The sequence below is a fragment of the Phragmites australis genome, chromosome 3, assembly GCF_958298935.1.
Source record: "Phragmites australis chromosome 3, lpPhrAust1.1, whole genome shotgun sequence".
NCBI lineage: Eukaryota > Viridiplantae > Streptophyta > Magnoliopsida > Poales > Poaceae > Phragmites > Phragmites australis.
In genome coordinates, this window is record NC_084923.1 from 9,732,516 (window position 1) to 9,744,578 (window position 12,063).

General features: G+C 49.5%; 2 protein-coding genes across 2 annotated transcripts; one reads left to right on the forward strand and one right to left on the reverse strand.

Annotated features, from left to right (window-relative positions):
* Positions 1–534: 534 nt before the first annotated feature.
* LOC133912032 (thaumatin-like protein 1) lies at positions 535–3,136 on the reverse strand. The gene is made up of 3 exons (XM_062354568.1): positions 2,395–3,136; positions 1,603–2,290; positions 535–925 (listed from the first exon to the last, which is right to left on the reverse strand). The coding sequence occupies exons 1-3, from the start codon at positions 2,447–2,449 to the stop codon at positions 676–678; spliced, it is 993 nt and encodes a 330-aa protein (XP_062210552.1). The 5' UTR covers positions 2,450–3,136; the 3' UTR covers positions 535–675.
* A 5,878-nt stretch (positions 3,137–9,014) lies between these two features.
* Positions 9,015–11,614, forward strand: LOC133912033 (thaumatin-like protein 1b). Its single transcript, XM_062354569.1, has 3 exons — positions 9,015–9,294; positions 9,390–10,131; positions 11,024–11,614. The coding sequence occupies exons 1-3, from the start codon at positions 9,234–9,236 to the stop codon at positions 11,184–11,186; spliced, it is 966 nt and encodes a 321-aa protein (XP_062210553.1). The 5' UTR covers positions 9,015–9,233; the 3' UTR covers positions 11,187–11,614.
* The last annotated feature ends 449 nt before the right edge of the window (positions 11,615–12,063 follow it).

The window sequence follows — 12,063 nt, forward strand, 5'->3', positions numbered from 1 at the left end:
CCTAGTCCATTAGTTTTTTCCTTTAGCTGTTGACTGGGGCACGCATGCAGGTAGGTATCACTCATCACTCATCAGCTGGACGCCTGCACTACGGCAAAATGTATCAAATGGAGTTGGGACATTTGGTGGACTGTTCGACACAGTGGAACTGCCACGTCTCTGAAAACGGCAGTTCAACAACAGCTACTGTAGGCTGGACTGGGGAGTTTCAAGAGAGTAGGTATATGCTCCGTCCGTACACAATGATGCCAATTAACCACTTTGTTAGCCTGATCTATCGTGCGCAAATGTTAGTTGGTTCGCCGCTAGCGTCCAACGCGGGGAAACCGGACTCTGAGTGCGTGTATAATCACTTGCTCTATCTCTTAATCCGCGAAGCAATCGTGTACATTTCTTTTTGCTCAACACAACGGCACAAACCCAAAGGAAGTGGAGGAAAAGATGGTGGATTTTACAATGGCGTGATGCGACCTTGGTTAAATCAAATCATATCATTCCCCCACAAGCCCAGCCCAACCACCCTTCCGGCGAGCTGCAGCGCGGCAGGTGGGGCTCGGGCACCCTCTCGCTTTGCTCCGGTGGCCCGTGCATGCGTGCGCGCCTGCGACGCCCGTCTCGGTTTGACCAAAATTTTCGCCTCACTCGGATTGGGTTGGTTGGTTGATGCCGCCGATGCTATAGCAGCAGGCAGAGCAAGAGCGGCATGAGGCGCGGCAAGGCCCGGAGCGCGAGCCTCGACGGCGCGGATGGCGCGTCGCCGGTGGCGAGGCTTGCGAACCAGGAGTTGTCGCCCAGCATCACGCCCTGGCCGTCCGGCTCGCCGCCGCCGACACCTTGGTCCCCTGCACCGTGGTTGCTCCCCGGCACCGTCGGCGTCGGACCTGTCGGTGCCGTCGTTGCTCCAGGTCCACTTGACGATTTCAGGCTGCACGTCGAAATAAAGAGACAATTAGTGAAAAGAACGCCCTGTAATTCTACTGAAAGGCCCCTGTTACGGAAAGTAATCTTTGCGCGTCCTTTTTATCCTTTCTGAAAATATTACTGCTGCCGTCATGACCTCAGCCTGTCAGCGATCGTTTGTTACGTCTCGTACTGGCCTTGTCTGCCATGACTCTGACATGCAAACCGACGGCAGTAAAAAACGCCACAGGGGGTCAGACCTGCCTTGGCATGTTAAGCACCCACCGAAATGGAAATATCGGTTGCATATCTTCCTAACGATATAATAACTCCAGGCTAATCATTGCATCATCTTCCCATTCTTCTCCATTTAAGATTTCAGAAGCATGGCGTATTGCACCTGCTCTCATTTTTAATGCATTTAAATATCATGGGATAAGGTGATATGGTTCGCTCAGTGTTCAGTCAGTCACTCATGATCATGCACCAAGCGCTGCCGGTACACGATTACTATGTGTAACAACGCCATGCCGTCGCCTAACTCTGCATGCAAATCTCGCGCGCTTTTATGACTAACCACGCACGAATTCAAACGTCACGCCAAAGCAAACCTTCATTGGAGAACGTTAATTACTAGTGCAGTAGCGTGTAAACTGTGATGTGTGTACTGTGAGCCTGTGACTGAGTGGAGAAGGCGCGGACCTTGGGATGGCGATGGGGCAGAAGGTGATGGTGTAGTCGCGGCCGCCGGCGCAGGTGAAGGTGCTGGTCGGGTCGTCGTAGGCGTAGCTGTACGACTTGGGGCACGCCGTCTTGAACACCTGCGAGTAGGCGGTGGGGTGGCAGGTGTTGGGGTTGGCGTACGCGCCGCTGCAGCAGTACTCGGGCTTGCCGAAGGCGTCGCACGCGCTACGGCACGCGGCGCCGCCCTGGGTGCGCAGCTCCGCGGGGCACCGCGCGTTCAGGTCCGCGGCGCACCCCGCCGCGGCGCACGTCGTCGGGCCGCTGGCGCCGCCCGCTGGCTCGATCAGTATCGGCAGGTTGTACCCGTCCACGAGGCTGACGTCGTAGAAGTCGTTGCCGCCACTGCCGTCGAGTGTGAACTCGGCCAGCGTGGCCGGCGGCGCGGCGTTGAGGCCGTTGCACTCCAGAGAGCCGGTGCCGCAGTCTCCCGTGGCGCAGACGACCTTCCCAGTGGAGTCCTGTGCGCAGCCGGTGCGCGCCCACAGCCTACCCGACCAGCCGGACGGTATCGGCACCGCGCGCGCCGCACCCGGCGGCAGCGCGAAACCCGTCGGATTCAGCCTCGAGGTCCCGGCGTTCGACTGGATGCCCGGCCAGACCATCCCCGTGCACCGGTTCACGAACGTGAATGTCACAGCTCTGCCCTCTGCGCCCAAGAACCAAAGACGTCAATTCAGCTCACCATGAAAGAAAAGCTCTGAAAAATTCCCTCAATTATCAAACAACGCCACTCTACGACGATCGAATTACCTCTTAGAAATACGCAAAGCAGAACAAGAACGATGCAAACTCTTGTGATTTCCATGTCCTTGAGCAATGCAGTTCTCAGTGGTGGTTGCCAATGGTTATTGGTACGAGCAAGAAGAGGTATATAATGTATAGGTACAAGCTATCAGTTCAAGTAGAAGCAGTCCAGCTCCGGTACTAGTTTTAGTACAGTGGTTAGAGAGGAGTGGGATAGGAGAGGAAGGTATAGGAGAACTGCTGGACTGGGAGAGATGTAAGAGCCACCACTCATAAACTATCAGGATTAGGACGAGAGATGGAAACTGGAGAGGCGAAGGGGGAATCCGAGCACTCCCTCTTGGACTATACTTATACCGCTAGAGAGGCAGTTTACTAACTCGCTCTCGCCCGGTTTAATCATGCATGCTTTCTTCAGTAAAGTGAAAGCATGGAATGAGGCGGCTTGATTGGATTCAGATGCCTCTTTTCTCTTCAATTTGCATCAAGAAGCATAGCCCTAATTGCCTCTGTGCAATTTCCAGGATGGATGGGAAATGGTGCTTGGTTATGTCCATATCTTTTCGCAGAAAGGCGTCCATTGCGATGAGATTTAGTGGAAGGATGACAGGTATGGCTGAACCAACATCTGTGGGGGTTAGAGGATAACATAATAAAATGGAGTTGTTTGGACAGCTTTACCAAAGATCTATTGAATCCTGGTGGGTAAATACAGCAAAGCGAATCTTCGGAGGATCACTAGTCAGTACTTGGATTGCATTGCATGAGCAGATGATAGTAAGGTAGTTGGTCTGTCTAATTTCTGAAGTCGGTAGTAAAGGTACTGAAAGAGAAATTGAAGCTGAAGAACCGATGTGGCAAGTGCCGACAATCAGCTACCCAACACAAGTGTACTGTTCCCTAAAATGGTTTGATTGTGATATCTCGATTATGAATGTATATAGTCTGACTTGTTTGTAGGAAAAAAAATGAAGGACGGAACTGAAATGAAAATAAATGAGCAGCAATTCAGCAGCACATAGAAAATTCTGAAGAAATTGGATGGCTCGCTGTTAAGCGTACACTGAGACCACATTTTGAAATGAAAGATGCACAACGAAGCTCCACAGGGGTTAGCATCCTAATAAAAAGGACAGCGTGAAAGGGGGAAGAGGATGACTGTTTCGGCACATGTTTGAAGACAAGTCAAAACTTCTAGTAACTTGATTTCAGGTTATAATTTGTCGATGCTTTCGTACTTCTATCATCCCTCAAATTTTGAGCTTAAAAAAACTTATATGAGGATAAACAAAAAAGATAAATTTCATTAGAAGGTAAATTGATCGCATCTGAATAGTTCGGTAGACTGAATCAAGTTAATTTTTTGTTTGGGTCCATTCGGACAAACGGATTGTCGAGGGGAGTAAAATTGATTTTTCCTTCTAAGAATATTTAGAATAGATGTTCAGATGTCTGGAGGTTTGGGCAAAAATATTGGTTTGGGCATGGCTGGAGCTGTAAGCGCTGAGCAGTCCAATCGAGGTCTTGAAAGAGAAGCCATGCAAAAAAAACTTGTATATTGGCAGAGCCCACACCTTCCAAATCATTTTCTTATAACCTTTTATTTTTTCGGTATCTTATATTTACTAATTGGAGATTTTTTTTTGCCTCCACATTAATCTAAGAAAATCATAGAAATTTCGATAAAAAAGCAAAACATCCAACCGTCGAATTGATTGATTGATTATCTGTAACCATGGATCAACAAACAGACGAAACAACATAAAAGATTAAAAAACAAATCATAGAATCCAGCCCCAAGACTACATCTTGCTTTACCTTCTGTCCAACAAGATTACGTTAGCAAACTCCAACTTAGTTACGTTAGCAATCAACATATTTTTCCAAATCAATTAAAATATACCAATTAAATATGCGTGTAATCAAATATTACAAAATTAAAACAATAGAACGCAAACATATTACGGATTATCACATAAAAATACATCAAAGAATTTATAATGTATTTTTAAAAAATAATATGAGATACGGTGACGACATTAAAAATAATAATAATTTCAAAAATCAAGAAACAAATAAAAATCAATTTGCATAACACATAAAATGAAAATTTTAAATTAGATCTATTCACAAATAATAAACATGATTCCAATATTATAAACAAAAATTACATTTATATTTTACATTTTAATATTTAAATATAAATAACTGATATATCTTAACATACGACCATTATTAACATAAATATCTATAATTCAGTTAAATTTCTAACCTATACAGTTGTACAGATTGATGCGCTAGTGTCTATAAATTGCATTCGATAGGCAGACTTTGCCGTGTACCGTCGATCTGTGGTTAAGGTCCAAGTAATTAGATCCTCCGTCTGACTGAATTGGATCTCACTTAGCTTTTCCCATAGTTTGACAGAATCGTCAATCAAGATCACAGTGAGGTTGTGGCGAACGTCTCTTATCCGGTTGTAATTCTTCTAACATCGACATTATCCCTAAAATATAATTTGACTACTAATTTAGCTATAATACATTAGTAAAATATAGCAAAAATATACTATTATGAAAGTATTTTTTAAGATAAATCTACCCGTGTCATTTTCAAATGCCTAAACTTAATATATAAAAAGAAATTTATAAGTAAAGTTTAAAATAATTAACTACATGTAATATAAAATGTACTTATTTTAGATTGAATGAAATATCATGTAGTGCATTTGCTGCAGTTCTGTTCGTTTTTGAGTGAGCATGTCTTCAGCATAAACTGAAGCATGCCCGATCAATATGTTGTGATGTCCTGAAACCAACGATTCTACGGATTTTGGAAAGCATAGATGCCAACTGAACAGTACCCTTATTCGGTGATATCGATAATACAATGTTCAAACTGCCCGAGTCTATCTGCATTTTGAAATAGTTGCAGGCTTGCAACAATTTGTTCTAACTGCCCGAGTCTCTAACTCCATTGCCAAGTTAGCAGGTCATAAAGAGAACCATTCATTTCTTTCTTTTTTTCCTGCAAACCTTTGTGCAAATGGAGATTCTCCTAATGTGGCAGCGACAACAATTAGATATCATTCCATAATCAATAGAAAGATTGTTTAAAGAAAAAAATTATGGGGCCCTGGACATCGGACATCTGACATACAATACATGACCAAATATGCGTACCTCATACTATATCAGGGTCTGTGTTCTTTCATGGGGCGAATTTGATCTGGAGGAGCTGGGCGTCGCTTAAGATTAAATTGTTCATCTGGTTGGCTTTTCATCACCAATTGTAGACCGTGGATCGTCGTTTGAGACATGGGCTTGATACTTGCGCTTTGTGCGACCAAGAGTCGGAATCTAGCGACCACATCTTCATCTCCTACCCCTACACCAAGCAAGCGTGGTGATATACTATGCTCTCGGCATCAGCATGCCTGATACACAAGTGGTCACATTGCAGGGGTGGCTTCAATCTCGTGTTCATCTCCTACTGCTAAAGAAGAAATGCGTCAACACTTTGATCATATTGATTTTATGGCACGTATGGAAAGAGCTAAACGCTAGGGTCTTCAATCGGCAAACATCGCAAGTCCATCAGTTGGTCTCAAAGATCAGGCAGGAGGAACTCTTTGGGCCCTGGCTGGTGCTTCGGTCTTCTGTTGTCTATATTCAAAGTAGTACGGTTCCTATTCTGTGAGTTGTTTCATCTTGTATAAATTCTTTTATGTGAGGTATGTGCGAGTGCGACAACACTCTGTATTGTAATATTTCAAACTTTTTACTTCTCCTATAATAAAAAGATACATAATCCTCTTGCGTATTCAGAAAAAATTATAATATCATTTTTTTTAAAAAAAAAAACTTGGTGCATATGGCACCATGACCTACAGGTCCAATCTGTACGTCCGGGAGGCGATGGCTTTGTGCCCGCCTTTTAAACGAGCCGTGGTCAGGATTGTTTAGCGGTATGGTACTATTCATCCCGGCCCAACCAGAAACGAAGTCCACGAGCTCGCGGCTTCCATCTCCGCCGCCGACGCACGCCTGGAACCGCCGGCCGCTGCCGCCCGCAACGGACGGTCCTCCGACACCCGACCCCTCCTCCCCGCTCTTCCCCTCGCGCCGCCGCCGCCCGTTCCTCCGCTGCACGCCTGGGACCCGCCGGCCGCTGCCGGCTGCGCGACGCGTCCCATTGCGGCGGCTGCCGCCTGCAACGGACGGCCGCCGGCGCGCCCGATGCCTTGCCCCTCCTCACCCCTTCTCTTCCGCACGCCGCCGCCGCCACCGCCGCCTCCCAAACCGTGCGATTCGGTTGTTCCATGAGGGCAAAGAGCAGTCGGATGCGATGCCTCTCGGACTGAGAGCTCCTTCTATGCTTGTCCCAAGGTGAACAAGACTTGGAATAGGAATTCAGTGACACGAACAGAACTACAGAAAGCTAGGAAAAAACTCGGCAGGAGCCTAGATCAAGACGTGAAAATGCCAATCTGACGCCGAAACGAGCTTATTTCAGTGGCGGCATGCACGTAACAGCCACGTGTATTTCCTGCCTTGGATTTTGATTCGATCCGTCGTTGCCGGTTCAGAGAAACACCCATGGACAGTGCCGTCACAAGACACCCGTGATCTCGTGTGCGACTCCGAGACCGAGGGGGATCCATCTTTTGCTTGCATTAGGCGTGCCAATTTTCGCAGTGGTCCAGAACAGAATGGCACTCGCACAAATGCGCAATATCTTCCCTCCTCATCTCTTTTGCATGCATCAGCTGTATATCCGAGCCCGAGCGATCAATGGAGGCATCTGATTTTGTACTTTCGTTTGGTATAAACATGCAGCGACAAGATTACTGATTACCGCTGCAAACTTTGGCGAGATGGTCGCCATGTTCTTCAAACAACTTTTCTCATGGAAAGGTCCCGATCCAAGGAGAAGTCTAAAGCCGCTCAGCAGCCGAACCACCTTTCCCCAAGAAAGCCCACGTTGATACACAGTTTTGTCGCTGAAAACTGCTTACATTCATGTCCATGGATAAAACTTCATTCTCTGTCCTTCACAAAAGTTCGTCTGCTTGTGTCATCATCCATTCGGTTTGGTCAGTCAGAACGGAGTGGAGCTCATGCCCTGCCTCCTCCATTGGGCGCTTTCCCTCCATGCCGATCTGGTGTGCTTTCTCTCCATCCCTTTCCGGCAAAGGCAGATGGCAGAGTTGGAACGAGACATGGGGTTGCTAGTTTCATTGGATATGAGTCATCAGTCCTAGCTGCTGCTGTCTGCTACTCGTCTGATCCACATAACCTTCAGGGATTAGTGGTAGTCTGGTGGCTGCAAAAGTAATATATCCACCCCGCTGATCTGTTGCAAATACTTTAGCAGGAATTCCATCCAAAATTGTCGTGGATAACATGAGTTCATGTCTGGAGCCACGTAATTGAGCCTACCAAAACGTTTGGAAAAGACGGCAGCGTCAGCCTAGAAATGGCCGAGTCAAAAAAATGTCCACAACTGCGACCGTCCTCTACATTTTCGTTGAAGGGAACATGCATCCATCTCCATCAAAAGTTTATTGCCACATATTCTCGTCATCTCGTGTCTAAGTTCTTCCGAACTTTTCGATTCGGTGCAAATAAATCATGTGCGCTCGGTGTCTCGGATGCGCCATTCTCGGCAGGTGGCACACAAGCATTTTCCGGTAGAGAAAAGATTGCAAGCCAACCAATGTACTGTTTGTGGAATAGAACTCGGAAAGTATTAGAGCTATGCAAAGTCATAAACTGTAACTCGTAGTACATATATATGATGGCCGGTTAGATCACCTACTCTTGTGCATAAAATTTTCGGAAAAGATGGCGGCATGTGCATGTGGCCCTCCGTCTCGGCCGATCTACCGATTCCATGAACCCGCAGCCACACGGTCGACGGTTGCTCGGCTTGCGGCTTTCAGAGTGCCGGGGATCGTGTTTGGTTACGCTTGCTCGTGGTTAGGAATGATTGATGGGTTCCCCTCAACTCTAGCTGTTGTGCTCCCCTCATGGGCGATTCCAAGCAGCTTGCTCGCTTGGCAATCATGAATTCGCACAAATGTTTGCGCCGATCGAGCTGGTCGCTGTCGCGGTCGAATCTGTTCAGCCGAGACGTTCTCAATTCCCGTCGTGAATCTCATAGTATCAGACACGAATACATGGTGCCGTGCTACATATCTGTTCCGCGAAAATAACTGTCACGCCTTGTCAGGGAGGAGAAACGGCGGAGGTATTTGCCAGGTGAAATATACTCCTGCACCGGAAACAGAATTTCCACGGAGAAGGAAAATCACAAAGGTGAAAACAAGTACAGCACGTAACCAAAACCTGCACGCGCAGAGGTTCTTTTCCTGCGCCACTGCCCCATTTCTTCCCGCGTCAAAAACCTCCGTCCCCAGCCCATCCCCCACCTCTATAAACGGAGCACGAAACGATCATATCTTCCCAACTACGTACGTCGGTACTCGGTAGCTCACCGGCGTTAAGATATTTTGGGCCTTCGACGACCTCTGCGACGCCGTGCACGGAGCCCGAAGCGAAGCGTAAGGCCGGTAGCTAGCCACGCACGGACGACGCACAAAGTCAGCGAGGGGAGCTGGGGCGTTGCCGACCTAGATAGGGAGGCTGACACCAGGGCCCCAGCTAACTAGTGCCTGTCCCTGGCTGCGCCTGTGATTCTATATAAGTCAATTGACCGTCCTTACCTAATCGTCACCTTCCCGCCCAGGCCCATTATTACGCAAGACAGAGAGGAGAGGGGTGGAGTTTGGAGAGCTTGGAGCTGACAGCTGAGGCCTTGTGTGAACTACAGAGTGTGAAGATATGGCGCGGAGCCCAGCTCATGTCGCTCTCCTGTCACTTGCTGTGCTCCTCCTCCTTCCCAGTGAGTACTCCGCTCTGTTTGTTTGCATTGAGCATTGTCTCCTCGCTTGCTGTTTTGTGATCTGTGCTGAATGGAGGGTTCTTGGCTTCTTGCAGCTGCGTGGTCGGCGACGTTCACGATGACGAACAACTGCGGCTACACGGTGTGGCCGGGGCTGCTGTCGGGCGCCGGCACGGCCCCGCTGTCCACGACGGGGTTCGCGCTGGCTCACGGCGCGTCGGCGACGGTGGACGCGCCGGCGAAATGGTCGGGGCGCATGTGGGCGCGCACGCTTTGCGCCACGGACGCCGCCACGGGCAAGCTCTCCTGCGCCACGGGCGACTGCGGTTCCAGTAGCGTCCAGTGCAACGGCGGCGGAGCCGCGCCGCCGGCCACGCTGGCGGAGTTCACGCTCGACGGATCCGGCGGCTTGGACTTCTTCGACGTCAGTCTCGTCGACGGGTACAACCTCCCGATGCTCATCGTCCCGCATGGCGCGGGCGGCGGCAACGGGTCCGCCGATGCCGGCAAGTGCATGGCCACCGGCTGCCTCGTCGATCTCAACGGCGCGTGCCCGGTCGATCTAAGGGTGATGGCTGCAGCCACGAGCGCCGGCGCGAGCGTGGGCGGCGGCGGCGCCGTGGCGTGCCGCAGCGCGTGCGAGGCGTTCGGGACGGCGCAGTACTGCTGCAGCGGCGCGTACGGGAGCCCCAACACGTGCCGGCCGTCGACGTACTCGCAGTTCTTTAAGAACGCGTGCCCGCGCGCGTACAGCTACGCCTACGACGACTCCACGTCCACCTTCACGTGCGCCGCCGGCACCAACTACGCCATCACCTTCTGCCCGAGCACCACCAGGTAAATTCTTTCCCCCGAATGCCTCCTACTTGAAGCTTCATCATCGTTTAATTACGCGATGCGGCGCGCTATTTTCTTTCTGCTTAGGCTGGGACGCTGGGTAAGAAGTAACGGTCACAGTTTCATCAAAATGGCGCGAAATGTCCGGTCGAACTGACTTCGTGTAAGGGCTCTATGGTGATAGGGACTAATCCACGTTGAACTCTTTGTTTTAAGATACGGCAAGGACGATGCGCGAAGGCTTCAATCTGAGTTTGACAGTTAGCATTCGTAACTTCCAAGTATGCCCAAATACATCTTAGGTCTGACAAGAAATCTTAGGTCTCAGCGTTAATGGCATGATATGTACACTGCAGCTATAAACTGTTGCAACACGGTCCACACTCCACTCTGAAACTTTTTTCCAGAGGAGAAATATAGGAGTCCCGTGCCGTTTAGACTTCGGTTGGATGAATCCATGTTCCTGTCGCAAAATGTATGGCGCCATGCCCCGTTGATCATTCAGACGAGAGGCGGTAGCTAGGGGACGATTCAACGGCTAGGAGTACCTGCTAGTGACTGTAGTAACAGCAACGGCTAGGAATCATGGCTTGGGTGGGGCTGGGTCTCCCTGTGCACGCACAAGACGACGAGCTGCTGACACGCACACTGTCCTGAAGTGGCTTCTAGCCGTTTCGCGTATACGGTCCCATACGCCATAGGCATTGATTTCCACTGTCCTCTCCCTGCATCCCCATGTGTCATGTTCCAATGCCCAGATGCGTGTACTGTCAAAAGACCTCGAGTGCTCACGTACCATTAATGACCTTGAATTCTTGTACTGACAACGTTAAGAACTGAATTTTGTACCACGTGCTAACCCTTACTCGCATGTTTTTTTTACTCTCAACAGCGGGAAGTACTCCGGCGAGAACCCGCAGGCCGCGGGCGTGCAGCCCACGGACGGCACGATGGTCTACCTCGGCGGCGAGCAGCTCGCCACCGGGGACGCCTCGGTCGCCGCCCGCGCGTCGCAGCTCCTCCTGGCCGTCGCCCTCGCCGTCGCGCTGCTCTGAGCTGGCCGGCCGGCCGGCCTCTCCGTGTGAAATGGTAGCAGGAGTCGGCGTTGTACAGCGAGCGCACCCGCAGGCGTGTCCAGCCGTGACGGTGGACGGTGGACAGGCGTGTCCAGCCTCTTCAGCCGTGACGGTGGCAGAGATAAGATTCCATACGAGGCCGGGAAAAGAAAAGAAGCTGACAAGAGTGCTACGGATAACCGAGAAAACAACAATATCTCCATACGGATCGCAGCTTTCTAGCCTTCTATGTAGCTTATATAGTAGGGTTAGGATAACTGGTAGCGTGAGTCAATTAACCTTTTCATTCTTCTCCACGCTTCGTCGATTTGTTGAGCCGAAACGATGTGCTCGTTGTTCGTGTGCTATAGATTACAGTGACGATGGTTACTTAAACTGAGCAGGGTGAAAATATCAGCGTTCCTTGAGCCATGAAAATCGCGTTCCTCTTTGCTTTGACCTGTCGTAGCAGCCTAGCAGGCCTCGTGCTGCTCACCATGGCATGCGAATCGATGACTTTACCGTTCGTGTTTTTGCGCTAAACCTATATCAGTGGTGGCCTACAGGTCTAGATAACCACCACCTTCTGCAGTTGGTCTTGTTGTTACTGACGACGAAAGCTACTGCTCAGAGTTTCTTCTGACAAAACAAGGAAATCTAGCGGAAAAACTTTCCAGATTACTATGATTACTCTTGAGCTTAATGTCCTAGTCTACTGCTAATGGATGGGAATGGGAAGGGGAATGGGGTTTACCTGCAATTCGATCCCTGACCATCTTTCAGCCGAGCAATACCAATCAAGTACAGTTATCTGCTCCTAGCCTCCTACCACAGAATCAATATTCAGATCAGCCACACGCTTCGCCCGTGTCCGGTG